At 54.8% G+C, this 26,649-nt stretch overlaps 1 protein-coding gene across 3 annotated transcripts; it reads right to left on the bottom strand.

Moving 5' to 3' along the window:
• Window positions 1–175: 175 nt before the first annotated feature.
• LOC310888635 (mitogen-activated protein kinase 4-like) lies at window positions 176–25,821 on the bottom strand. 3 transcript variants are annotated; one of them, XM_083815536.1, is made up of 9 exons: window positions 25,229–25,752; window positions 18,137–18,263; window positions 13,960–17,848; window positions 12,187–13,630; window positions 7,237–7,381; window positions 5,722–5,883; window positions 4,779–4,980; window positions 2,834–3,517; window positions 176–2,473 (listed from the first exon to the last, which is right to left on the bottom strand). In XM_083815536.1, exons 4-9 carry the CDS (start codon window positions 12,730–12,732, stop codon window positions 2,461–2,463), a joined length of 1,752 nt encoding a protein of 583 aa, XP_083671662.1. In that variant the 5' UTR covers window positions 12,733–13,630; window positions 13,960–17,848; window positions 18,137–18,263; window positions 25,229–25,752; the 3' UTR covers window positions 176–2,460. The 3 variants fall into 3 exon arrangements, with proteins under 3 accessions (XP_083671662.1, XP_083671661.1, XP_083671663.1); XM_083815535.1 differs by lacking the exons at window positions 13,960–17,848; window positions 18,137–18,263 and adding an exon at window positions 25,797–25,821 and having other exon boundaries at window positions 25,229–25,398; XM_083815537.1 differs by lacking the exon at window positions 13,960–17,848.
• Window positions 25,822–26,649: the final 828 nt, after the last annotated feature.

Below are 26,649 nucleotides of genomic sequence, written 5' to 3'. Positions count from 1 at the left end.
CCTTGTTCAAACAGTTGCAAAAATTATTATTTTTTTTTTTGCACAAATCACCGTATTTGTTGAAATTCACTCCCCGTGCCCCCAAGGTGCCGGGGTTTGCGTTCAGGAGGCTCCCCACCTCCTCTGCGGCGCAGCTCTCACAGCAAGCAAAATAAGGGCACGCCGGCAAGCAGGGAAGGCTCAGGCCTTAAATTTTATTGTCGTAGATGAGAAACAAATCTGGCTTGTGATCGGCCGAGCACGCTCAAGTAACAAATTAACGCCACCCCCCCGTCCTCCCCCCTTCCCGGCACGTGACGCCGACGGTTTGGGACGTTAAATAATGGCTCCTCAGAAGACAATTTTCAAACCTGTTCCTTTCACGGCCGTAATAAATAAGAGTCCCGCGCACTTCTGGTGGAGGCATCCGGCCCGAATGCAACGACCTGCGTGGAACATGGCTTCTCGTTTCGGAGGGCTGACGACGGATGCCCACGGGGACAAAATACTGACGTGGTTTGATCCCTGGGGATTTCATGGGCCGGTGCGTCAGCGAGCGTCTGCTGAACCCGCCGGTAGAGAGTTCTGAGCATCGCTGACCTCGTCCTGTAGGTCTAAACTCCACCGACCTCTGGTTTGGGGCTGACATCTGTGGCTGCGGCGCTGCGCATCTCCCGCGAGGGGCTGGGTGCTCCCGGCGGGGTCGGCACAGGCGGCTGGCGCGGGCAGGGGCCGCTCCTTCATCCCAGAGCTGCCCCCCCACCAGTGAAAGTGCTGAGCTTTAGTTGAGGTATATAAATCGTGTCACGCACTGCAAACTGAGCCCTCTGCCTCTCCCTCGTTTCCTCTTTCAGGGCAGCAGCCTGAAGCTCCGCGGGGCACCTCCGGAGACCGGAGTCCGGTCGCTTTGCCTCCCGCCCCAGGACTTCCAGCCCATCTCACCCGGGCTACCATTTTGCTGGGGCAGCAGCATTTCCAGACAGCGTAAGGAGAGGGTTTCACGATAAGAACAAGCTTTCTGGCTTTCCAAAGCCTAGCACAAGCTCTCCTACAGCTAAACCTGCCCCTAATTCCCCCCCAAGAACAGAAACCAGGGTTAATACAGTAAGCGCTGCTGTTAGTCTTTCCCCCAAGTCTCGCACGAGTTTTCTTCACATCTCAGAACATTTAGTAGTTCGCTTGTTAAAAGGGTAGAAATAATTCGTACGGGGACAATAGTTAAATACGGACCTTGGAGTTACTAGGTACAGTAGTTTCTCTTTTACAAACGAAAGTAGAGCCACCGTGCCGGGAAGCACAGTGCCACGACGGCGGCGCAAACGGAGACTGGCTTCTACAACGCTATTTACAGGTTTTCAACTTTAAAAAACTGCCGAGTTTGGTCAAATATAAGTATAGAACATTTCTTCCATATACAAACTCTTGTTAGCTGATTCATTATTAAGGTGCTCGTAAGTGTGGATGAGGACAGAAGTTACGGTAGATCAGTTTGTGTTCGCGTCTATTTACAAATCGCGCTTGTTTGCCTGCTGACGCCAGCGTGTTCCAGAGAAGCTGAAAGCAAAATGCCTTGGAGAAATGTAAATTTTTTTTATACGTGACCTTGGCCAGTCAGGAAACTAACGCCACGGGAACCAAAGTATGGAGACCTTCCTCCCTCACGGGTAGCACAAAAAGCATCCGACTCACTTGGCTAAGTGACTCTTTAACCCACCTGAGGTTCCTGCTGGTTTTCTTCAGATGTTAGCCAACAAGCACACGTTTCTGTCAGGCAAAGGCATGATGATATTTAGTACACTCGGTGCTCTAGCTGCTTAAAGCGATGCACAAATCCTAAGTATGATTTGCTTCACAGCTGCTTTGTCAGAAGGTAAGTAGTGGAACTCTCATTCCTTTTTTTTGTCTTTTTTTGGCAAAGGTTATATGCCCTTGCTGAGTCTGTACAGGTGGTGGTGGCAGAGGGAGCATCCCGCTCCCATCGCCACCTCTCTGCTCCTGTCCAGCCCTCGCTGCCAGAACGCGCTGGTCGGCTGGGCAGCTGCCTGAGACAGGACTCACAGCACCAGGTTGTTGCGTGAAATACATCGGATGGGGTCTCCGAAAGAGTTCAGAACCACCCGGTACAACGGAAAGGAAAAACGTACGCGTGGAGAAACCAAACGAGGAGAATGTGCTCAGAAAAAAAAAATTATCTTCCAATCGGGAAAAGAAAAAACAAAACAAAACAAAACCCAAGCGGTCAAATTCTTTCACCATCGACATTCTTGAGGAGTTATTTTCTGCCTGCTGGCCAAACTCTGCCTCTAGCTGCACCCTCACAGCCTCTCCGCCGACCGACCGCGGCTACTCCCTGGCATCGCGGCTCTCTCCGCACCGATTGTACTCACGCAGGGGCCTCGGAGGAGCTCAAAGTTTGGCATGTTTGGAACCCGTCAAACCAGGAGAGGATGTGACCGTAAGAAAATGCTGATTTTGTCCCCGTCATTTTAAGATGCTATGGAAAAAGAAAGGAGAAGAAGTTGATTTGACCTCTGTTTGCAAACTTAGCACGTACCGTCATCTCTCCGCCGTACATTTAAGTTTCAAACAGGTCCCAGAGATTGCAAGGCAAGCTTGTTAAGGCAGTGGAAGAAACTCGAGATTCCGTTCACACCTCTTGATTCCCTTAAATGCATTTCTAAGGCATCAAAAGGGCCACGTGGTTTGTGCTTGCCTTTTCAGAAAAAGGCATTCAGAACAGCGTAAAAAAGGGATGCTCAACGACAGACAGAAGCCGCTCAGCCCGCGGCGTCGGCCACGCTATCGGAGAGGAACGGGGAGGTACAGCGGGGTTTTCCAGGCTGGGGTACCTCACCATCGCTCCTTCTGGTACACCTCGGTTTGTACAATCTCGCTGGGGTGCTCGGATATGCAGGCCCCGTTGATGTCATTGAGCTTGTTGTCTGGAAGATCCTCGGGTTTTGTGCAAAGTTTCAGCGCCCTGGAGATGAAGACGTCCAAGTTAAACTCGGGGTCTGTTTCGGTGTTCACCTCCTTGGTTTCCTGGCGGAGGTGGTGAGGAGGAGATGGCAGGCTCCGCTCCTGAATCTCCGGAAGAGTACTGGGACACTCGAGACCCACCTGCGTGCTCTTCACCCACTGAGCAATCTCCAGAAAGAGGTTGGATGGTTCTTCTTCCAGAGACAGCTCGGTTTCGGGTGCTATGGTTGCTCTTTTCCAGTGGGATAAATCTAAAATCAGCTTGGGCTCCGAGTAGTGGTGGGGCTTATTGTCTCTCCACAGCAACTTGTCCAAGTAAGAAGGTGACCCCACTTTGTAATCACAGGATTTCCCGCAGTCGGCGTCAAATACGCGGTCCATCGAGGAGTGAGATAGCTCCAAGAACCTCTCCGAGCTGCTCTGTGAATATTTCCGCGGATCGACTTGTGCTTCCTCAGCGATGGATTCCGACCCCGCCCGCGGGTCCCGCTGAACCTCATCCATGTCGTGGTATTTATCGTGCCTCCAGTCCAAATCAGAGGAGAGGCTGACGTGATACCTGGGAAAGACACGCTGCTGTTAGACAGGTCTTATTAACATCAGAGACCTTCTTGTGTGCTAAAAGAGGATGGCTGAGCAATTTATCGGGAGTCTGAGCCTTGCCCTGCCTGCGTGGACAGGACCAGAAGCGGGAATATTCTGAGAACCAAGCTGTCCCTTCGTTCAGCTGCTCATCATCCCTCCATTCTGTTCCTAAAACGCTCGGCTCGCGCTGCAGAACGTCCCCAGCTGGGTGGGAGGACGAAGCCCAGGTCACAGCTTGCTGTGTCACACCGGGAAAGCCAAAAGCAAGGAGGCACGCGGGTGACAAGGTGACCTTGAGCAACTGTTCTGCTGCTCCGGTGCCTCTGGCTGGCAGGCGTCAGGGCGATGTGCGGACACACTGAAGACATGCTGAGGAAAGCTGCCAGGCTTCCTTTTTTTATTTAATTATTTATTTAATCCGCCCCAGCTGCTACCCCGATACTTGTTCACGCAGGAAAAGAGACTAACAGGAAGGAATGCGAGGGGTTTCTTCAGATTATTTCTTCAGTGCTGGTGAAATATAGTGGGTTAACAAGGCCCGGAGATTTAATTGCTACGCAGAGAGCAGCAGCTCATCCTGCTCAGCTGGAAGGAGCTCTACGGGAAGGTGAACATCGATAATTCTTGGCTACCTGTTTTGCGCTAGCTGCACCGGTACCGGGAAGGGCCTTTTAACTGGGGTATTCATCTAGGACAGGACAAGTCTGCCCTAACCTTCACGTACAGCTTTCAGTAAACCATTTAAAGCACAATAAAAATATGTTTTAACAGACCCCATCTACGTGGACTCTAGGGCTTATGCACCTTGAAAAGCGATAAATAGAGTTCCAAATCTTGTCCCTGAAAGGTCCAAGAATTACATGATTTTATAGTGGGTATTACAGGGACAGAGGACAGAGGGAAGAACCCCAGTGTCATTTAAACAGGTGCAACTCAAATGATAACGGTATATGCTGATAATAAAACTGAGAGCAGAAAAATTCTCAGTAACTTGAAGATGCAGATTCAGCATCTCCTCCCTACGGACATCAATGACAAAACTCTTGTTGACTTCAGCTAGGTGCCAGCTTGACTTAGAATTACAATATGGCATAAAAAAAGGCAAAACAAGTACCCTTTGTGGGTCCAGGGCACATACTACCGAACCAAATCAATGCTCAGAGACTCGCCAGTCAAGTTTTGCCTAAAAAATCCCAGTGAATATCCGGTCTCTAGACCGGCCCCAGGCACTGTACCTGTCCCAGTTAGACATCTGGCTCTGGTTGGCTTCCATCAGTAAGATATCATCAATCTCATCCTCAATCCGGAACGGATGCTGAGACACCGGTTCGTCCTCAGGGCAGGAATAGGGGCTCATGTAAGGATGCTGCAGCCCCATCTCGGCCGTTAATCGATCCATGGGGTTAAATGTCAGTATTTTCTCCAGGAAATCGATAGCTGCAAGTCACACAGAGAAACAAACTCACTCATCCCTCAAAAGCACCGCTAGCTTTCTTTCCAGGAACGGCTTCGTGAATTCCCCACACCAAATCCGCTCGAAGTAAGGCAGGAATTAAAGGTCAAGACCTGTCAGAAGTCTAACACGGGCACATTTGTCCTGCCTGCTTCAGGGTTATGCGACTAAGTCCTTGGCATGACAAACTCTATTAAATTATTTTGCATATTAGTATTTCGGAAATTTTGAGTGTCTAAAATGATTTCGAAAAGACCGTGGAGAGCGAAGTCTCTACTATGATGAAAGCAGAAATTCAGTGCAACAAAAGCGACTAGAATTAAACCTAAATACATAATTTGTTGGGATTTTTTTTTTTGACGGTTCCTTTTATGTAGGCTACGTGAAAAAGATCAAATCCTGCCATTGAAGATGTCTTTCCAATTCGTTGAGGTCTTGGTGCATGGAAGAGTCCCCTAAAGTCCAGTTAAGGTAACTACAAATGAGTTTTTTTTGCACTGTACCTTCAGAAATGTCCCTATGAAGATCGTAATCGGAGGAACTGGAATGTTTCTCTGTGCCAAAGACGCTTTAGGAGCAAAATCACTCAGCACAAAGGAAGGGCCATACCTATTGCCTCGGTGCTTAAGTGTTAACCAATATCCAGTTGTCTCCCACCGAATTATTTCGTCGCTTAGATTAAGCCCGAGGAGGAGGCGCTGCCAAAGCGGCGCGCGCCACGGTACCTTCGCTGTCCACCTCGGGGAGCAGCTTGCGCAGCGGCTTCCTCACTTCCCAGGTGCTGTTGATGAAGCTGGGCATCACCTTGAGCAGCTCCTCTTTGTCCTCCTCATGGATGACGGGGATCGTCTCCAGAATCAGCTGCATCTGCTCCAGCTCGTGACCGCCTGAGTGGGCAGAGAAAGGCAGGGAGCTGAGACGCACGCGCGGCCCGGCTGGCCTCAGCTTACCTGGACAGCTCCAGCGAGCTCCCAAAATCCCGGAGAAAAAGAGGCAGAGAGCTTTTGGGCTGTGATGACTGCACCTACATGAGTTTTTGGCAGACTTATTGACATCTGGGGTTTCAACCCTTTTCCTTGAGGGCGTATTTACCCACATATTCCTAAGCCCCAGCTCAGGGCTGGCTCCCATAAGAGAGGAACGACGCATCCCGGGGAGCGTCGCAGAGCCAACCGCCTAATTAATGAACGCTAATCCTATTCTTCAGCGCACTATTGAATTTGACCGAGAGCTCTGCCGATGATTTCCAGCTTCTTACGTGTACCGAGGAGCTGCCTGGCATAAATACCAAGTCGTGCTATCGACTTTCTGTCTGCTAGAAATGCCCGTTATAAATATTCTGTCGTTAGAGCCAGGACTAGCCATTAAGAGCCAGGACTAGCCATTAAGAGCCAGGACTAGCCATTCTCTCCCCAAATCAGAGCTTCCCATGGGTCTACGAGGGGTTCCAAACACATCCCATGGGCAACGAGATATCCAAATGTCACGGTCAAGGAAAGGGTCTCCATCTATCACGGCTTTGTCACTCCACCAAGGTCCAGTTCAATGCATTTCCAGCTACTGTCACCTCAACTCTGCCAGGATGTGGCAACGAACCTGTCCCCAAGCCAACGTGGACTTTAGCGGGGCTGGTCATTACCACACCCCGTATCGTCATTAAGCAACGAGAGGACTTTCCGTTTTCTCCTTCCTCCACCGGCAACGCTTTCGGATGAGCAGCAGCAAAGCACTGGAGGGAGCTGTAATTTAAGTTGTGCGGCTGACTCACGCACAATTAACAGTTTCTCCAGCATAAAAATCATTACTGGTGCTTTCTGACTTTGTGTGAGCTACCAGCTCCCCTTTTCGAGTGGCTGCTTCATTCCTGAACGAGTGATCCCGCACCCAGCTTGGCACCAGGCTCAGCTCCCTACAGCAGCCTTTTTGGAGCTCTGTCAAATAAAGATTTGCTCATTAACGGGACGTTAATGGGATGAGCCCAGGTGGCAGCAAAGGCACAGCGTTCTAGGGTACATCCTTATCTCCGCAGCCTGGGAACTGCTCACGGCAAATACAATTAACCGTGGATATTTCATATTACAGGTGGGTTTGAGACTAATTCATTTTTGCTTTTTACCACAGATTTCACAACGATTGCCGGCAAGGACGGAAGAATTCACTCTGCCCCGCTCTAAAGCCTTTGAATTGGATAACGAGCAAGGAGAAAGGGAGAAAAAATAAATGAATCAATGGGAACTTACCAGCGAAGAGCATCCTTCCCGTCAGCATCTCCGCCAGGATGCAGCCGGCCGCCCACATGTCGATGGCTTTGGTGTAGTTGTTTGGCGAGAGGAGCAGGCGAGGGGAGCGGTACCACTTGGTTACCAAGCCTTCCGAAAGGTAACCCTGGAAGAGCAGAGACAGGGACACCGGTGAAAGCGACGTGTAGGCATCCCCGTTCAATAATTCAAGGTATTTTTGAGGTTTGGCAATTTCTGAGCGCTTAACCCAACTGGAACTCTGCTGCGGCACGTGAAGGAAGCCGTTGTCAGCTCAGTGCACGTAAGCCCAGTGCCTGCATTTCCAAAACGTCACCTCGAAATGAGGCCTTCTTCAAAGGAGGTGATGTTTTATCTAAGTGAAGGAAGAAAGCTAGGAACACCCCAACAGGCTGGGTGCGAAAACACGACCGCTGGAAGACCGAGGCGCTGAGCGCACAGCGCCCGAACCCAGCCAGCTTGCAGCAAACTGCCAGAAACGGGTGATTTCACCCCAGATCTGTGCCGGAGGTGTTGCTTGTCGACACGAACAAATGCCAAACGCTGCATCGAGTCCTCAACGGGGCTTTGGGATGGATGCAGGGAATTGCATGGGCGCGCCGAAGCAGCCCTGGCCACCTCCTCCCCTTTGCTTATTAGGAAAATTTGTGTACGAACACCCACCGTCACCTTCCAAGCGCGAGCGAAGCTGCAGCTCGACTTAACGCCGAAGCTGCTAAACGGCTGATGTTTCCTAATTAATAGTGGCAGAGCAAATCCTCGTTATCTGTGGCACAAGCGGCTGTGCCCCGCGGACCCCCAGAGCTGTTGGGGACAGCAGATTTTGGACTGTGGTGACGTTTGCTTTGGGATCCCAGGACGGGTTTTAAAGGCGATGCCCTTGGCAGCACCGTACGGCCAACCGCTGACCGCTTGGACCGCAGCCCTCTGGATCCCGAAGGCAGCCCAGAGCTTTAATTCAAGCGCCAAGCGCTCGGCGTCTCCGGCTGAAACCGAGGGGAGGCATTTAATCCTGTGCTGCTGGCAGAGAGCACAGTCCCTTAGATTAAATCCCGTTCTCTACCTTGAAGATCGCCTCTTGTAACCTAATCGCATCTTCCCAGTTCCGTAATTTACTCCAGCCTTGCGCGCGCTCACTCTCCAATCAATTACAAATTTCATTTGGAAGACGATTTCGTACTTGCTCCGTGTTTGGCAGGTGGGAGCTGGGAAAGCGACGGGTCTCCGCTGCAGCATCCCTGCAGCCAAAGTGCTCCGGGGGCAAGCAATGCCGTAGGGATAAAGGAACATAAAAGAATAAACGTACCAAGTCAGCTGGGAGGCACGTGCCACTGGACAGTCCGGAAAAATACCCAGGCAAGGATTTGTACCCAGACACCGTGCGCTCCTGCAGCTCAGGAAAACGTTTATAAAAGAGGAGATCCATCCACAACACTGGAAAATGAGGAGAGGCATCACTGAGGCTCCGAACGCATGCTGAGGTCGAACGTCAAACTTAATTTCGTCAGGGTAACGTTGGGATATTTCTACACATCTCTACGTTCAATATACTACTTAAAAATGTGGATTGAAACACACTAGAATAATCAGCGTAAAAAGAAGCGACCACGTTGAATTGCACTTAAATGCCGTGAAACCACTGGAGAGTGTCAAAACGCAACGGGAGCGAGAAAAGGGTTCCTACCAAAAATATAGTCAAAAACTCCACCCCAATCGATACGGTCTAAACTATTTTCAGCGTAAATGCAAGAGCGGTTTGCTACCACGGAGGATAAGGGGTTTGTAACGCCTCGGTTCCCCCCCCAGCGCAGATTTTTGTTCGAATCAAAAGGGTTTGCTTTAAAAGGGAACATTTTAATTTTTGTCTTCTTAAGATGAGTTGTAATTGAGACTGATTAGCCAAGAATTTACGCCGCCGGCTCGTTTAATGCCGTTACGTTCTTGCTAATGCTGCTGAATCGGAACCGGCACAAAGACCCCAAGGCGTTATCAGATCAGACTGCTGCTTTTCAGCTCCTGCAGTTATTCACAACAATGGGGACACGGGTATTTGTTGGAAAATCCTAAGAAAATAAACTTCGGGGATGGTGGTTCGGGGCAGTTAGGCTTTCTGTTCTCCATAGCCTCGTGATACGAACACACCAAACCGAGCCGCCAGGGGAGCGTGGCGTCACCAAGCGATGTGAGGGCTCAGGGGGAGCGTGCGCCGTGCAAAACGCATGGGAGATACACTGCAAACACCCCCTGCGTTGCAACGAGCCAAACCTTTTCTTCCCCAGGCGTCTGTTACGGATTGCAAAAAAGTCCAAGGCTTGCTCCCATGCTATTTTTTTGTAATTTTCAAGTATCGTTTTCCTGTTTCCGTTCCTAAGGCTTGTGTAAGAACCGCTCAGGCAACCTAAAAAAGGGATAAACCTGCTGTGGGTAGGATTGGCATCAAGTTCTACCAAATATCACAGCAGGGAAACCGAAAAGCAAAGAAAAATTAATGCAGGAGAGACCAAGGGCTTGCCTCTTCTGGAGAAACACCGAGATTCAGGATCTGGCTCAGATCCTGCAAGCCATGCAGCCCCTCAGCACCTCTCCTGAGCATCCAAGCGTGCTGCACACCAAAATCCAGCTTTTCTGCACTCAAAAAGCTGCGACAGTGAGTACCCGGTGCCCCCAAACTGGGAACTGGGCAGCACCCAGTGCCAGCTCGTAGGTCCTTCCCTCGAGGACGTGATTTCTGCCTCTGACTGCTGGCGGAGCTGGAATGGTTCCCGGCTGCAGTGCCAAAGGGGGGGGCTCAAAATAGAAACAAATAAGGGCTGTCAGAATAATCCTGATGCAACAGCAGGCTGGTTCCTCTTCAGAGCATTTTATTCTTTTAAATTTATCTTTAAAAGGCAGTTAGGAGAGCTCTAGCAGGGGCTGGAAAACGAGCCTGGTTTGCAGGAGCAGCGTTCCTGGCAGAGCACGAAGCGTAATAAAAATGTCACTGTGCCTGGCTCTGAAAATGTGACATGCATTCTCATCCTTTTTGGGTCACAGAACGCGTTTGTCTGACGAACCTGGGCTAGGCTGTGCTTCAGCAGAGGAAAGGGGATCTTCCTGCGGAGATCTCCTCATGGTGATCCGTCCGCCGGGGGGGCTTCAGCGTTTCGCCGGGTGAGCTGGGAGCTATGGCAGCGCACTCGTCAGCGAGCCCCAAACAAAGGGAGGACTTCTGAGGTTTAAAGACGTTCTGGAAATCACGAGATCTTGCCCCAAAAAGGGTGCTGCACCCTCCCTCCTGTGGGATTTGTGCAAATGGAAGCTGTAAGTAAAGGTGCAAGTAGGCAAGGAGGAGGAGAGGGTCCTGTGCCACCCCAGGCACTGCACCCAGGGCAAGCCCAGGGCCGATTCTCTCCTCTGAAATATCCATCGCTTTTAGAGTCAGTCTAGACATTTATTGGCATTTATCCCAATTTCTAAAGCCTATTTTGCTTTCTCCCCGTTCTCCCGTTCTTCCTGCCCCATCATTCCTGCAGGCGAGGCTGCTCTGGGCTGGAGCTGCTCCGTGCCACTACTCCCAGCGCACCTTCCAGAGCTGGAGAGCTCTCCCCGTCCTACCCAATTATCCTAATTAATCGGCCGTCACGTAAACAAGACTCGATGCCAGGGAAGGACCATTATTTAGGTGGCTCTTTAAGCTGTTTCGAACCCTGCTCACAATCTGCTGGGGTTATTTTTTGCCATTTTAACACTTAGCAGGATGGTTGCCAGGGTTTGGGATTGGAGTCAGAAGAGCTCTAACCTTTCAGACAAGCGGCAGCACCCAACCTGCAATTTGTCTTATTAGCAGACCTCAGACGTCAGCCCATGCATATTCCAGATACAACGGGTCATACGGAAAAAAAAATAATCCATGCTCTTCAAGTAAGATGACGCTTCCTTGCCAGAAAGGCAAAATATTACGCTGGAGTTGTACACAGCCAGCAGAGGCTTGGATCTACTGGATCTGTCCAGCAGTTACTTACCCAGGGAGCTGGGAGGGGGTTTTAATTTGCTTTTGGGCACCTCTGTGCTAGCACCACCAGAATTCAGGGCACAAGGACCTCTGCCCTGGCCAACGCCGCCTGGCAGCAGAAGGATGGAGGCTCAGTAGCTTCATGCAGAGATGCCCTGGGCTCGTCCCTCTTGCTTACGCCTTCTGCAAGAGGCCAGCACGCCAAACACAAACAGATCAAGGAGCTCATAAATATGAGCCCCTGCACCATGTAGGGCTCCTCTCACCTGCCCTGCCCGATGAAATCCCCGAGACGCGGGGCGCCGTCTGCCCCACGCACATCCCTCCCGTCCGGGCAGGTAGGAAGGAGCTGAGCAGGCGATCAGGAGCAGGACAATCCCGAATCGCACGCAGGAGCGGAGTTGTTGGCTCATTTGCTAAAAAAAACGTTGGCTGGTCCCGCTCAATTCCTGCTCTTTGGCACGCACTGCTCGAATTCAAGTGTACGTTGACGGCGGTTGGCGAGCATCTCCTCGCTGGTTTGTTGCTAGTAAGAGATGGACAGGCCTTGAAATCCGGCCAACGCATGAGAAGCGCTTTAAATAAATGATAATAAAACCATTTTTTACACGGACTCATCTTGAGTTGACCTCGGGAAAAGAAAAACGTGCCACTAGGGACCAAAACCAAGCACTTGGAGCCGCTCGGAAGGCAGCTCTGTACTGTACCCCAAGTTCTCCAGCCCTGCAAGTGAGAAACCAGGGGCACTCGGCGCAGATGTGAGGATAAACACCAACACAACGCCTGCTAATGAGACACGTGCCCTTTCGTGCGCTTCTCTTGCGGGGATAAACGGCAGCTCACGTTTTATAAAAGAAGCAGCGGAAGGAACGCAAGCAGCAGGACATCAAACCGGAAACTCACCGGAACGGAAAGGAGCGCGGTGATTTCTCAACACCTACCTTATGGCAGTAATGCTGATCCACAATCCTGGCGAGCCCAAAATCGCCGATCTTCAACACCAGGTCCTCCGTGCTGATGAAAATATTGGCCGGCTTGAGGTCTCGGTGGAGCACGTTGGCCGAGTGGATGTACTTGAGCCCCCGGAGGAGCTGGTACATGAAGAGCTTGGCGTGCTCCTCGGCGAGCTTCCCCTGCTCCAGCAGGCGAGCCAGGTCCGTCTCCATGTACTCCTGGACGATGTACACCACGTTGAACTTGAAGAAGTCCCCGCGCAGGTTGGTCCCCTTCGGCCCCAGCACCTCGTACACCTTGACGATGTTGTCGTGCTCCAGCCTGCGGATGATCTTGACCTCCCGGAAGGCGTGCTTCATGCTCCGCGCGTCGCTGATGGTGATCTTCTTCACCGCCACTTTGCGGCAGCTCTTGCTGTCGAGGGCCGACAGCACCAGCCCGTTGGCCCCGAAGCCCAAGGGACGGAAGTTAACGAAGCGGCAGCCCAGGTCGTAGCCGTACACGCTGGCGATGCAGTCGCACTTCTCGGCCATCGCGGGCTCCGTCCTCTTTTGGCTTGTTCCTCTCGGTCACTCGGAAAAACGGGAGAGTCGAAGGACTCCCAGATTACGGACACGTTTTGGAAGAAAGCGCGCCATCATGACTCGCAGATGCTTGGGGGGGGCTCTCGCGGCGAGCCCATGACTTCACGACGACGTGCAAACGCAGCAGGAAAAGATGTGAGCGCGCACACACACACACAAAACGTTTCGGAGCGGGTGAAAAATCCAGGCGCGGAGGAGACCGCACGGACGTTTCAAACGCCGCGAAGATACCTCTACCAGAACACAGAAGGGTTATTTTTCATGTTAATACGAGAGCAGCAGTGCTACATTTTTCAGCCTCTTTCCTCTTTTCCTTCACCAAAGCCTCGTTGGCCGTGCCGAAGCGTGGGGCTGGTGGAGCAGGCAGGCGCGCTGCCCGACGTCCCCGGTGCTTCAGTCCCGGGGCAGGCGCCCAGCCACGCAGCCGGCGCCGATGTCCCCGCGGCGGGGCAGAGCCCAGCGCAGTCCCATGGCCCCTCCGCTCCCCCGCAGCCTTCCTCCTGCCCGCGGGTCTGGAGAGCGCTTCTCCGCCCAGCGAAGTGCATCCAGGCGCTGGCTGTGCTCCTCGGCGGTCAGCAAAGCGTTGCCGCTCCTCGATCCCTACGTGCGGACCCCATTTTCCCCCGCGGCGGGTACAGATCTTGATGGAAGCAAATGGTTTTCGGCCCGAAACTCACTCTTTATCAGCTGCGCTCGGTGCCGTACGTTTCCACGTTTGCATTTCCAGCACCTTCTCCTCGTGCGTCTTTTGTCGTCCCACCTTTAGGGCCAGCAAGGACGTGAACCGGCGGAGTCGTCCCCTGCGCTGGGCAGCCCGCCTGTCCCGCAGCAGCTCTCAGCCCTGCTCCTGCAAGAAAAGAAGAGATTGATTCGCTCGATAACACCGCCGAACCCGTCCTTCCTGCACAAACGCCTTCCTCCTGAAGGTCAAGCACGAGCTTGTGACCTTTAGGAAATTCATTAGTGACGCCCTCCACACGTACGCATCCCTCCCGGCATTTTTTCAGACGGTTAATTTTTCCTTTTCGGTTTGAAATGCGCGGAGAACTGCTAGCACTCGGCTCTTCCTTTCCCCTGGTTTCTCTATTTTCGTGCCTGAAAATTTTACAAAGCAGTTCGCAGCCGGCGAAGGTCCGACGGCGGGCTGCTGGCTGCAGCTGCCCGTTCAGCACGAACCTGCTTACCCAACCCACGGGAGAAGCACGTCAGCAGCACGCGGGTGCTACGAGCCCGTCCTGCTAAGCAGCCCGGAGCGGAGCGCCTCGGGTTTCTTCAGCCGGAATGAACGCAAATTTTGGCTTACGAACAATTTCCTGCCTTGGCGAGGGCTGGCTGCGCTGATGGGCAGCCCGGGCAGGACGGCGGGCGTGCAAAACGCTGCTAAAACATTAAAAAAAAGGATTTTGCAGCTGGGATGTCAGCGTCGGAGCTCAGTTTGAAGTTTTGCACAGCCAGCTCTCCCGTGCAGCTGGGCTAATCGCTTCGGAGAATTGCTAGCCCTGCCCCAAAGAGCCTTAAAAACGCTTCCCCTGCAAAAATGCTAATGGTACGGCGTGTTCCCGGAGAGGAGGAGAGGCGTGCTCATTAAGATGGGCGACCCGTGTTGTCCCCAGCTCGGTGTGCCCGGCTCCGCGGGGCCGCCTGGGGACAGTGCCGGGGTCCCTCTGCTCCTGCCATAAACACGGGGCTGGGAAGATCTGCTGGGAAAATAAACGTTGGCTTCGTTTCTCACCGCATCTTTTATAAGGACGCGCTCGGCACCAAGACGCTGCGCCTCCCCGAGCCACCAAGAGCACATTCGCAAGCCTGGCGAAGGGTGGGAGGGGGGGTTTGAAACAAGGGGAAAAGGAGGGATCCCAACCTTCGTGGGTTTTTAGGGATATGGAACCGAAGCAGCGCCCTTATGCCACGTGCTGGCACCTGCTACAGCCTTCAGTCGTGTTATTACCCTGGAAAGGATTTTCTAGATTTTCATTGCCAATTTTTCAGCTCATAAAAGCTTCCAGCCCTCCCCATCTCCTTGCCAGCTCGTGTGAATTTTAACCCCCTTTCCCCTCCGGGGCCATGCCACGGGGCTGCCCCGAATCCCCCAGCCCCAGCCCCTCGTCCTGCCGCACCGAGGGCGGCAGCTCCGCAAAGCGAGGAGCTGGCACCCGGTCCGAGCGCCGGCCCCAGCTAAAAAAAATAAATGAAGGGAGTGGATTTAGTCCCCGCCGTGTTCTTCGTGGCAGATTAAAGCCTCTTTGTTCGAGCCCTTAATCAGCAGAGCCGCTCCATTAACCCACCGGCGGGTTCACGGCCTGCCCGCTCCCCGCGCGGGCTCCCCGAGCACCGGCTCGCGCTGCCCTCCCGCTCCCTCGCCCTCCGGCAGAAATCACCGAGAGTAACGACAGGGAAAATATTGAACGTTGAGCTTCGCTTCCCTTCGCGGCCACCGATCGTTAAACGCGGGCTTGGCGGAGGAAGGGGAGCGCAACCCTCCGGGTGGAGCGGCTGAAGGGGGGGTGGAGAAGAGAGCGGTTAAAACAAAGACACCTGGGGCACGCGGCTCCGAGAGGAGGCAGCGCGGGGATACCCTCTGAAAGCGTCTGCCAGGAGTTACCCGGCGGCTTGGCAAACACCGCTCGGAAGGAAAAAATAATTGCAGCCTCTCTTCAAGCCAGCAATTACCCGCCGCCGGCTCTCGGGTGCAGCTAAATCGGCCCCCGCTGTCACCAAGAGGGCAACGCCGCGCCACGGAGGTGCCTTGGGCGGTAAAATCCGAGGGGGAAAATGTCACCCCTGTGTCGTGACGTCCTCCGGCAGCAACCAAGGAGACGGAGAGGAAAGATTTCTGAGCGCTAAAGGGAGATCTGGTGCACGCGGGGTTGGCCTCTGCGCCCCGTCCCTGCCCCGCCGCTCCGGGAAGTTTGTTGTGCCCGGCGTGGAAGGAAACCAAGTTTTGCCTTGTCAGCTTAATTATTAATAATTAGCGAAGCGCTGGAAGCGCTGAAAGGGAAAATGCACTGCGTAAGACCAGGAGGGAGGAAAGCGCCCTGTTCTGGCTGACGAGCGCGCACAGTAGCTGCACTTTTGTACCGGGAACATCTTATCGGGGGCATGGAAAACACCAAAAAAAAACGTGTCCCGTACCCACAGACACGTGCAGACAGCGGGGGCACGGCAGAAGCAGCTGAAACCGCAGCGGGGGAATAAACATCTGCCCGTATTTCCAACCAAGAAATGGATTTGGGGGGAGGGCTGCAGCTAAAACAAGAGTTTCAGGCGAGCCCCGTCACCAGCAAGCCCGCTTTTCCCCGCCTCGGGATCAGAGCGAGACGAAACCCTGCATAAAACCACGACGAAACAAATGCAGCTGATTTATTTACACCGCCGGAGCCACCCCAACCTTTTGGCTCGGGCGCCTGGCGGAGGATTTGCTGGGGGGGGGGCTGGAAAACTGCAAAACAGAGGGGTGATGGTTTTAGGGTTGGGTTGAGGGCTAACTTTATCCCCATCCACGCTGCCACCTCCCACCTACCTCTCTAGCAGGGGGAATTCGTTAAAGCTCAAGTGCTGTAATGAGAGGGCTGTTATTAACGGAGCACCACGGGTGCTAATTAAAGGAGGATAACAGCCAGCTCTCGCCTGAAAAACCTTGTAACGTAAAGGGCCGCAGCCTGCGGGTTTTTACATCTCGACAGCCATGGGAGCAGGGATTAAACACCGCGCTGCAAAGCAGGACGGGTCCGGCAGGGGCTGGAGAGCCGTGCAGCCCCTGCTGCGCTCGGCTTCTTGGTTTGCCTCTCGGGTACCGCTGCAGGAGCGCAGCGTGAGTCGGTTTTTTCGCTCCCCCTCGTCACCCCGGCATCCCTCCCTCTCTTAAACCAAAGCTTTTCAGCCGTCCTTTCCCCCTTCTTTGTCTCCTGCAGCTCCAGGGCCTGGGTCTCTGCTTGGAGATCTCTCGCGCCTCCCAGGAACGCGAGGTTTCCAGGTGCCCAGGGAGAAGAAAGCACATGGGGGAGACCTCATCTAGGGGATGGGATCTCCCCAGGAAACCAGCAGGCAGCACCAATCCCGTCCCCCGAACCTTGTGATGAACACGGCTGACAACAGGGACTGAAAAATAAGATGCTGGGCTCTCCACCGGAGATATCTTGTCCCCGTGCCCCAGAAGATGTCCCCAGCTCATGCCCAGAGACGCCGGCCAGCACTTGGGCCGGACAAAAACGGCTGCAGAAGCGGAGGACTTTTGTCGTGAGCTCCTCTGTGGTTATCACCAGCAGGGTCCTTCCTTGCCCTGTGCGGGATCAGCCTCTTACGCCAGAGCTGCTTACAGCACCAAGTCAGAGACCGTTGCACTCGAACGGCTGAGTGCTCTCCGCGTTTGTGAGCCTGGGTTTTGTCCTTCCGGCTCTGCTAGAGCCACTGAAGCAGCAGGTACCTAAGGTGACGCGGAGCAAACTGCTTTCCCTTTGGGATCCAGCACGCCCCGACAACCCAAGAGCCGTGTAACCTGCTCAGGAGTCGACCATACCCTTATTTTCAGCCCCGAAATAATATTTTTTAGATGCTTTTACTGCCGGGATGCGAATGGAAACCCGCTGGGCCCTGTGAGAAGCGAGGAGACGAGCAGAGCCGTGACCAGAAGGCACCCAGTAACCCCGCACCTCTCTGCCGCAGGATCCGTCCCCCAAAAGGAGGTGAAATCTCAACGTGCCTGCGGGAAAAGCTAGAGGGAGAAGGCAGAACCAAAGGGAAAAAGCCCAAAGGTGAGCCTGAAGTCCTGGCTCAAACGGCAAGGACACACACGCAGTTTTTACAGGCACTCCGCCTTAACAGAAGAAAGCCCCGCGGCGGCGCCCAGAGCTGCCAAGCCGCCTATGCCACCCGAGCCTCCCGGAGAGGACCTTGCGTTTTTATGGCACTCGTGGCCAGGCCGAATCGCGCTCCTGGAAATCAGACGACGAGGACAGAGCACGGTGCAGAACTTGCTGACGCTCGCGCAGACTTTAAACGGGGCACAAAAGGCACTCGGCTGACACCCGGGCGCTGGTAAATCAGCCGTGGCTGGGGCCTCGAGTGGCTGAACACAGACAAGAGGTGAGGGAAGGCTTTCCCAGCGGGTCCGAGCACACAAAACCGCCCCGGGCGCTGCGCTTTCCAGCCGGGGAATAGCTGGTAATGCCTCGAACAAACACCGGCTTAGCGCGGCCGAGGCACCCTCCCCATCAGCCTGCAGCAAACGTGCGTCCCATGCAGCGCCGTGTGGGAAAAACCCAACTCCATCCCTCCTAAAGCATCGGTCCTGGCAGCTTTCCTGCACCAAATACCCCCAGGAGATGGACAGACGGACAAATGTCATAGCCAGTACCTTTCGCTGCACCTGTAGCCTCCGCCCCGCTCCGTCCTCAGCTCTGCTGGCCGCCGTTTTCGCGTCACGCTGCCTTATAACGGCTGACGCCGCATCGATTTCAGGGCAGCGGGATTATTTCCGTTACCTAAAGAAAACAATTACCGGAGCCGATGACTCAGAAGTCTCGAGAAGCCATAAATCGGAGCAGAAACACGATACCTAAGCGGGCCAGGTCACTTTGCCCTTTCGGTTGGCATCTGTGGGCTCCTAAGGGAGAGAGGAGAGAAACCGCGCTCCGCGGGCACCCACGCTGCGTCCACGAGCCCTTCGCTCGCCGCGATGCCACAGGTCGGGACTTTGCCTGCGTTATCACCGGCGGGGCCAAACCAAGATAAGCAAAAGCGGGAAGGGTATAAAAAAATAAAGAAAACAACAAGGTAGGAATAGCCCCAGGGGTTTTTCATTACAGCCCAGGAGCCCGCAGCAGGAATTTGCCCCGGAGGAGGCAGGCACGCACGTGCAGCGGGTAGGAAAACTACCCGGGGCAGAGCACCGTGCCCCAGAAACCACCCCGCTGATCCCCGTTCCTCTCCTGTACGCGCGCACCAGCGGTTTGGGGACCCTCGCCTGCAGCTGTACCCTGCAATCTCAACATTTCGGGAGACCACGGTATGTTTTCGTGGGGTGCTGGCAGCTGGCGGAGCTGAAAGCCAGCGGCAGCGGAAGAAATGTACCGGCACCGTCAAAAACAGCGCTGGAGATCTAGAGAATTATAAGAAGAAAAAAATAAAATAATGTTGTAAGTCCTGGTCCTAAAATAGCCCGGGGGAAAACAGAACACACTCCCAGCGACTTCTCGCCATCCACATAACACACGGGGAACAAAAGGCTTGGCCGGGCCGCTGCTAAAGCTTGCTCTGGGTATAATCACCTACTGCTATAATGAGATTAGGTGGATTAGCTTTATTTTAAGGGAACGTCAATGAACCGGGCAGAATCTAAGCAGGAATAAGTCCAGAAAGCCATCAAACCAGACGGTTATTTTTAGAAAGCGTTCCTCCCCCGAAATAACCTGGGTGGAGAGAGATGGCAGGCAGCGAGAGGTGCGCTAACACAAGCAGCAGCCGAATGAATGGATGCTGGAGACAAAAAAGCTGGCCGGATTCGGCCCTGGTTTCTCTCGGCCGTGTTGCAGAAGGAAGCGATTCAGCTGCAGCCTGAGCACGCATTCCTTCAGCGCCGTGGTTTCGTCCCCTTTTTTTTTTTTTGTCCCTGGAGCTCATTCCCGCAGAACACCCGGCGACTCCGAGTGCGCCAGGCACCGCGCTGCCAAAACTCCTTTGCTCTTTTTTTCCAGAACGGATTCAGGTTTTCGCCTCGGGGGGCTGACACCCGGACATTTTGCTCAGCACGTGAAACCCACTTAGGGCTTTTAAGAACCCGCGCAGCCCAGCAGTAGGATGGCCCCTACCCCGATAAAAGGGCCAGAAAGAACTCGTTAAAAAGCCCCTCTAATTGCATCGCCAACGGTTTGCACAAACTCCAGCTAACGCTCGAGGCCAAAATGAATTAAGCCTCAAATAGCAAGCTCTCCGCCGTTCCTCCCGCTTTCACCCTTAATTTTTAACAGGGCTGCGGCGAAGAAGGGAAACGAGATCTGCAATGCTGCTGGAGAAAGTCACCGGCAATAACTTCCTCCGCCTCCGTCCTGTTTCATCGCGAACTCGTTACCACACGCGTTAGGAGAAAGGGGTGCAGGAGAGAGCAGGAGCCCCTTGGCTCAGCTCCGCCGGGTTTGCTCCGCCGCTGGGTCCTGCCGCTTGCACCCTAAGGTGGTTTTTAGGGTGATGGTCTTCGTGCCCAAAGGGGTTTTGGACAGGATGAGAGCCAAATGCTCTACATGGGGCAGCGAGAAAGTGATCAGGGGAAACGCCCGTTGTGCAAAAGGCCTCGTGCCAAGAAAACCTGGCTACCTCGTGTTTTCTAGGGCTCACGTCTCAAAACTTGCCCCCCTGCCCCCTTCGGTATCCATTACTAGAAAATATTATTGTATTTCTAGAGCCCTTTTCACTTGCAGACCTGGGATCTGCCGAAAGGCACGGCGTTTGCAGGTGCTCAAAGACGTTGCGAGCGTGATAATCAACGTTTCCTTCAAACTTCTTCCTTTTCTTTTTTTTTTTTTCCCTCCAAATTGCACTCTGCCCATTTGAAGAGCAGACAGCAATTTAGCTTTCAAGCTCAGAGATTTTTCTCCCCCCCCTCCGTGTTTCTAACACAAGGGACTGGGGCATTTCTAATGACTTACGAAGACAAAGACCGCAGAAACCTTTCTTGAATGCAGAATCGCCTTTGTGCTGTACAGACACAGAGGATAATAAGCAGCTTCGAGTGCTGTGATCAAACTCCTTTCTACGAGCCTGACTGGGACCCTGAACAATCTTGCTTGTGCATCACCACCAGCATCAGCACGCTGAGGAAATCACTCCCTGGGGCACCTGGGCTTGGTGAACCCGCTGGGATTTAGCGGAACCCGCAGGAGATGCTGCGGCGTGATGCTAACGTGGGGCAAAACCCCGTGCTGAAGAGGCGGGAACAAGAGAAACATGCAGGTGAAACTCCAGCTTGGCATTAAAACTTATCTCGCTGAAGTCCGGAAAAGGCTAAATGCTCATTTCGGGTACTGGGAAGACGCTTTCCGAAGTTGATATAACCTGAAAAAAAAAAAAGAGGAGGAAGAGGAAAAAAAAAAAAAAGCAAACCCAGAATTCCCAGCCAGCAGAAATATAATTCTTGGAGAAATTATCTGAAACCCTCTCCGGGTCACATTCAGCGCTTGTAAAAGCCACCCCGCCCAGTCCCAGCATTTCAACCTGCACTACTGACAGCTGCTCCGTAGCCTCAAGGAACGCAAAGAAACTACTTTTTTTCCTTTTCCCCTTTCTCCTTGATCTCATTTTAATTGGAACCAGCCCCAGCTGAATCGGAGCCCGAGAAGCCCCAGCACCTCCCCGCCGTCCTTGAAGTCATCTGAAGCCGGGACCGGTTTCTGCGTTTGCATTCCCAGCCCTGCCTCCTCTCAGCAGGCCGGGCTTTAATTTCCCTTTGCCCACTTTCTGGCGGTTCCAATCTTCCCGAATTACGCAGGGTGGGGTGGAAGGAGGTAATGGACCAGGTAAAAGCCGCGCTGCGGCACGACAGCCAGGCTGGTTTGGTGGCGTGCCAAGGATCCTGCGCCCCCCTGCTCCTTCGGGGACAGCGTGGAGCAAGTCACCAGGCCATTCCTCCTCCACGGTGACGTTTCACCTTGCTGCCCAGCAAGATCCGGCCTGATTCTTCGTCTTTTTTCCCCCGTAACCATCCTGCCCAGCGAATGGCACTCGGGGCTGGGGACACGCAGGTGCAGGGGGAGGTGGGGGGGGGTGCTCCGCAGCCAGAGCTCCGAAACCCGAGCTGGGATCAGGCTTTTTTCTCTCGGTTTACGTAGCTAATTGCTACGGGCCTATCAGTTACCAGGTAATTAACCCAGCTGTAAAAATCAGGTGCAACCCGGAACGCGTTTGTGCAAACAGAGCGGGAGCAGCGGGGACAGATGGACCCTTGGTGGTTAGCGGCGTGGGGGTGGTTTGCTCTCGGCTGAATCCCGAGTGGGCCCGACACGAAGCTGAGCCACTCCGCCAGGACTGCGGGGACTTGGAAAGGCTCCCGTCCCTTGGCATGAGAGTAGGGCTGTCCTCCTACCCGTCCCAGCAAAAGCTCCGTGCCCCAGAGCGGCTGCGCGCCCAGAAAGATGCCCAAATATCCCTGCCAGTGACCCACGGACGGCACCTGGGCACTCTCCTGTCGCTGCTCTCCAGCTTTTTGCTCGTCTTTCCTTTTTTCCAGTCTCCTGCTCCTTCCCTCCCCGCCAGGACGCCCCCGAGGACGAGCGCGGCGTCCAGCCCTCGGGCGCTGCGGCCGCGTGGGCTGGCCGGCTTCCTACGGAGATGTGTGATATAGAAATAGCACGATTTAGAAAGCGAGCTGCTCGTCGCAGGCACAACCACGCTGGCTGCTTTTAAAGGCAGGCAGGCTTAGCAACGCTGCCCAGCGCTGCGGGAACGATGAGCCGATTCCCAGACAGCCTCCGGGCTGGCGAAGTTGAAGGTGAGGTGGCACAAAGAGGTGACCCGGTGCTTAAATGCTCCGAAGTCATTCAAACCACACGAAGTAGGCGATTTTCTTCTGCAGCGGTGGCAAAGACGCTCAGGGACCGTTTGCTGGGTGGTCCCAGGCCGTAAGCACTGAGTTTCGTTCTCGTCTCCTTACTCAGCTACGCTCGTCCGATTTCGCCGCTATTCCTCACATACCTAAACCCGGAGAGGCAAACCAAACCACCGCAACGCAAACAACTAATGAATAATCGATAGCAAAGCCCGTGAAGGCACCGATAAATCTCTGGGACGCAAAGCCACCGGCACGGCCACGGCGGGCTGTTTTACGGCGCCTCTGGAGTATAATTGCCCGCAGCAGCAGCCCTACGTGACGGGGAGGAAGCCACCGAGCTGCCGTTTCTAATGAAAGTCGCCTTCTGTTAGAGCTTCTTCCAATTTCTGGGCTAATCACGGGAGCCACGGGCTCAAACTAACGAGAGCAGCATCTACATGTGCAAGTTTTATAAAGCTGAAGGCAGTTGTCAGCATCCTGGGGAGATCAGGACTTGCCTGAAGCGTCTACCGAAGACCCCAGAAGTCATAAAGACGGAAAAGCAGCAAGAGTTACAGCAGGCAGAAACCATTCTGGCAAAAATGAGATGGGGGAAACGCGCAGAAACCCGACCTTTCTAAAAGCCACGGGAAGGAGGAAAAAAGAAATGGCACTGAAAAGAAACCCACAGGGTTGATGACTGATGAGTACCTCTAAAAGAATCCATTCCCTCTGAATGGCCAACAGAATTAATTAGGAAGGCAGGCACTTTTTAAGCACGCCAGGAATAGGGTATTAGCTAGCTGTTAGATGCCATCAGTAAAACTGGAAGTGATGGCATAAAAAAAAAAAATATTAAAATGCTCGGCAGCGTGTTCAACAGCTATTGCTGCTCTGCGTTTGGGAGGAGGCGGCGCGCCGCCCGTACGGGGACGGGTAGCACAGCTACCGAAGAGGGCGGTGGAAACTCAAAATTAACCTTGTGCGCTGTGCTGTCCCGAAGCAGGAGCTGTCCCAATAGCCTCCCGTACCTCCCGTCCTAAAACGACCGAGCTTCCCGAGCTGCCAAGCGTCTGCTAAAATAAAGCCGTTGAAAATCAGCAGGTGAGGAGCAGGGGAACGTTGCGAGGTCACCGTGCTCGCAGGAAGGACGAAAGGTGACGGCCGGGAGCAGCAGACAACCTCAGGGTCAGTTCCAGCTAGAACAGCGGCTTCAGGTAAATACAAGAGCTGGAGATTAAAATCCAGCATGATTCAAACCGGCCAGCAGTTTCCCAGAACCGGGTCTATTTAAAAGGCTTATTTTTCCTTTGACAGGCAACAGGGCCGCAGGACACGGGCAGCTGCCTTGATACAGCGGTTTTTTTCCCCCAAAGCACACAACATTGGGATCGTAAACCTCGCATCGGGTGTCATTAAGCACACAAATATTAGGTGCGGTGCCACAGCCCCCGTCCTGGTTGTTAGCAGGGAGGGAAGGCAGCGCCCGAGCGTGGTCCTCGGGGACCTTTGTCACTGCTCGGTATCACCTGGGGCTCTTTCTGGGGATTATGTTAAATGTAAACTTGCGACAGAAAACAGAAACTAAAGGATGGTTTGTTGAGAGTCAGAGCCAGATCCAAACCACCTGGTGGAGGTCACAGTCCGACAGACCACTTCTTCATGGGGCAAAGCAATGCACGAGATCCTCAGAAGGATCGCTGCTCGAGTCAGAAAAGGATTTGGGACGGGCGTGGGGCATCTCTTCTCATACACCACCGCAGCAGAGGTGGAGCAGGAGGGGGTCCTTCAGGGTGCGACAGGAAAAATGCCCATTAGGAGGAGGAAAGAGACTCCCCGCGCGGCCACAAAAACCTCCCGAGGTGGAGCAGGAGCCTCTCAGCGCGAGGTCAGAGCGGCCAAAGCAATTCGGCCTCCCGAGAAGTAGGTCGAGAGGCGATCCGATCGGCGCACGCGGGGAACGGGGAAGGACTGCTCACCTCTCCGACAAGGGCACGGCAACATCCCACGGCTGGGAGCCGAAAGTTCGACCTTGAAATGAGATAGCATCTCCCCGGAGTGAGAGCAATTAGGCGTCGGGTGCAGGGTAGCAGGGGAAGGAGGGGGTCACCGTTGCTCAGAGCCACCGGAACCGAATTAACAGGCGGGTTTTAACCCAGCCTTCTGGTGTCTGCAGGAGGACGAGCCGCAAACGTTTCCCTGCGGCTGCAGTTCTGCAACGCCTCCCACCTGGGGGACGCGAAGTTCGGGAAGCGTGATGGATGCCTCGAATAAAAGCCCAAGCAGGGTCACGTTAAAAAAAAGGAAAGATCGGGGCAAAAAGCCTAGAAACCAAGGTTTGGCAAGCGGTGTGCAAAATTCAGCTCACTTCAGTTCAGACACCTAAAACACGAATATCAGAGTCCGAACCGGCACCCCTGAGCAGCATCCACCTGCCCTAAGATGGGGACCACCTGGGGGTGAAATTAATCCCGTCCTGGAGGTACCTGGTCCTTCCACACGGTGGAGAACAACTCGGACCAGACACGTTCGGATGCTTAACCGCGGACAAATGAATCACGTCCACCAACACACCTCTGACTGGAAGCGAACTGCCTCACGCCGCCTGGAAAACCCCGGGGCTCATTTTGGATTGTAACACCAATTCCGGCCGTTTTGCATCGCCCAGTCTCCCAGGAGGCAGAAAAAGGGCCGTACACTACTCCAGCACCCGGGTGCGGTTCTTCCTTTCTACGTTTTACGTTTAAAGAGGAGGCAGCTAGAGGATACCCGCGTGAAGCAGCCAACCTTGAACCTGGAGAGCTCACGGGTGGCCAGGACGCTGCTGGTTCAGGGTCCTCCTTTCCAAGCAGGGGTCACCCGGGTGGGATTTCAGCCCCCACCGCGGTCAGGGCTGAGCCCTCGCGGCCCAGAGCTGCCGCCACCTACCTGGGCAGGGTCGGAGGCTCCTGGTGGCGGTTCCTCCAAGCCCAGGAGCGACCACGCGTGGATCACCGCATCCCTTTACCCTTTCCTCTTCTGCGCGGAGGGCGAGGTGAGGATGCAGGCGGCGACCCCGCTCCTGCGATGTCCTCCACGGGGCTCCCGTCACCTCCGACCTGGCGGACGCCCAAAGAAAGCGGAAAGCTCGCTGGTGACCCAAACCTCGCTCGTGTCCTCCGTCCCCGGGGGGGGGCCTCGCCTCGGGGCAGCAGCGGGCAGGGGGGTGCCCCAAGCGAGGCCGAGGGGCCAGAGGTGGATGGCACCGGGAGGCTCCGGCCGCGGGGAGGAGGAGGAGGAGGAGGAGGATGAAGGAGGAGGAGGATGAAGGAGGAGGAGGAGGATGAAGGAGGAGGAGGAGGAGGAGGCTGCGCTCGGGGCTCCCACCGGAGCCTCCCCCTGCCCGCCTCGGCGGCTCCACGGCGCCACGGCCCCCGCAGCCAGCGGGCAGGGGCAGCACCGGCGCCCCCCCACCCCCCCGTCTCCCCCGGCAGCCGCGGGCTCGCTGCTCCCTTACCGGCTCGGCTCGGCTCGGCACCGGCACCGGCCGCCCGCCCCCGCCGCTGACGTCACCCCCGGCCTCAGCCGCCGCGCGGGGGCCACCTGCCGGGGAGGGGCCTCACGGGCAGCCGGGGCCACCCCCCGGTGCCGGCCGGCAGTGTCAGCACGCAGCGACACCCCCCCAGTGACACCCCCTGTGATACCCCCAGTGACACCCCGCAGTGCCAACCATCAGTGTCACCACACAGCGACACCCCCCCAGTGACACCCCCCGTGACACCCCCTGTGATACCCCCTGTGATACCCCCGGTGCCACCCCCCCAGTGCCACCTGTCAGTGTCACCACACAGCGACATCCCCCCAGTGACACCGCCTGTGATACCCCTAGTGACACCCCCAGTGACATCCCCTGGTGCCACCCGTCAGTGTCACCACACAGCGACACCCCCCCAGTGACACCCCCCGTGACACCCCCTGTGATATCCCCCCAGTGACACCCCCAGTGATACCCCCAGTGACACCCCGCAGTGCCAACCATCAGTGTCACCACACAGTGACACCCCCCTAGTGACACCCCCTGTGATACCCCCTGTGATACCCCCAGTGACACTCCCTGTGATACCCCCTGTGATACCCCCGGTGCCACCCCCCCAGTGCCACCTGTCAGTGTCACCACACAGCGACATCCCCCCAGTGACACCGCCTGTGATACCCCTAGTGACACCCCCAGTGACATCCCCTGGTGCCACCCGTCAGTGTCACCACACAGCGACACCCCCCCAGTGACACCCTCCGTGACACCCCCTGTGATATCCCCCCAGTGACACCCCCAGTGATACCCCCAGTGCCACCCTCCAGTGCCACCCGTC

The sequence above is a fragment of the Anser anser genome (assembly GCF_964211835.1).
Source record: "Anser anser genome assembly, chromosome: W".
Lineage (NCBI taxonomy): Eukaryota > Metazoa > Chordata > Aves > Anseriformes > Anatidae > Anser > Anser anser.
This window is presented reverse-complemented; position numbering and strand designations above follow the sequence as displayed.

Coding starts and splice junctions, on each gene's coding strand:
- LOC310888635 (XM_083815535.1), bottom strand. CDS start 12,732: ATGGCCGAGAAGTGCGACTGCATCGCCAGCGTGTACGGCTACGACCTG. Junction 7,382..12,186: donor ATCAGCATTACTGCCATAAG/GTAGGTGTTGAG, acceptor CTGCTCTTCCAG/GGTTACCTTTCGGAAGGCTT. Junction 5,884..7,236: donor GGGAAGGATGCTCTTCGCTG/GTAAGTTCCCAT, acceptor CTGCCCACTCAG/GCGGTCACGAGCTGGAGCAG.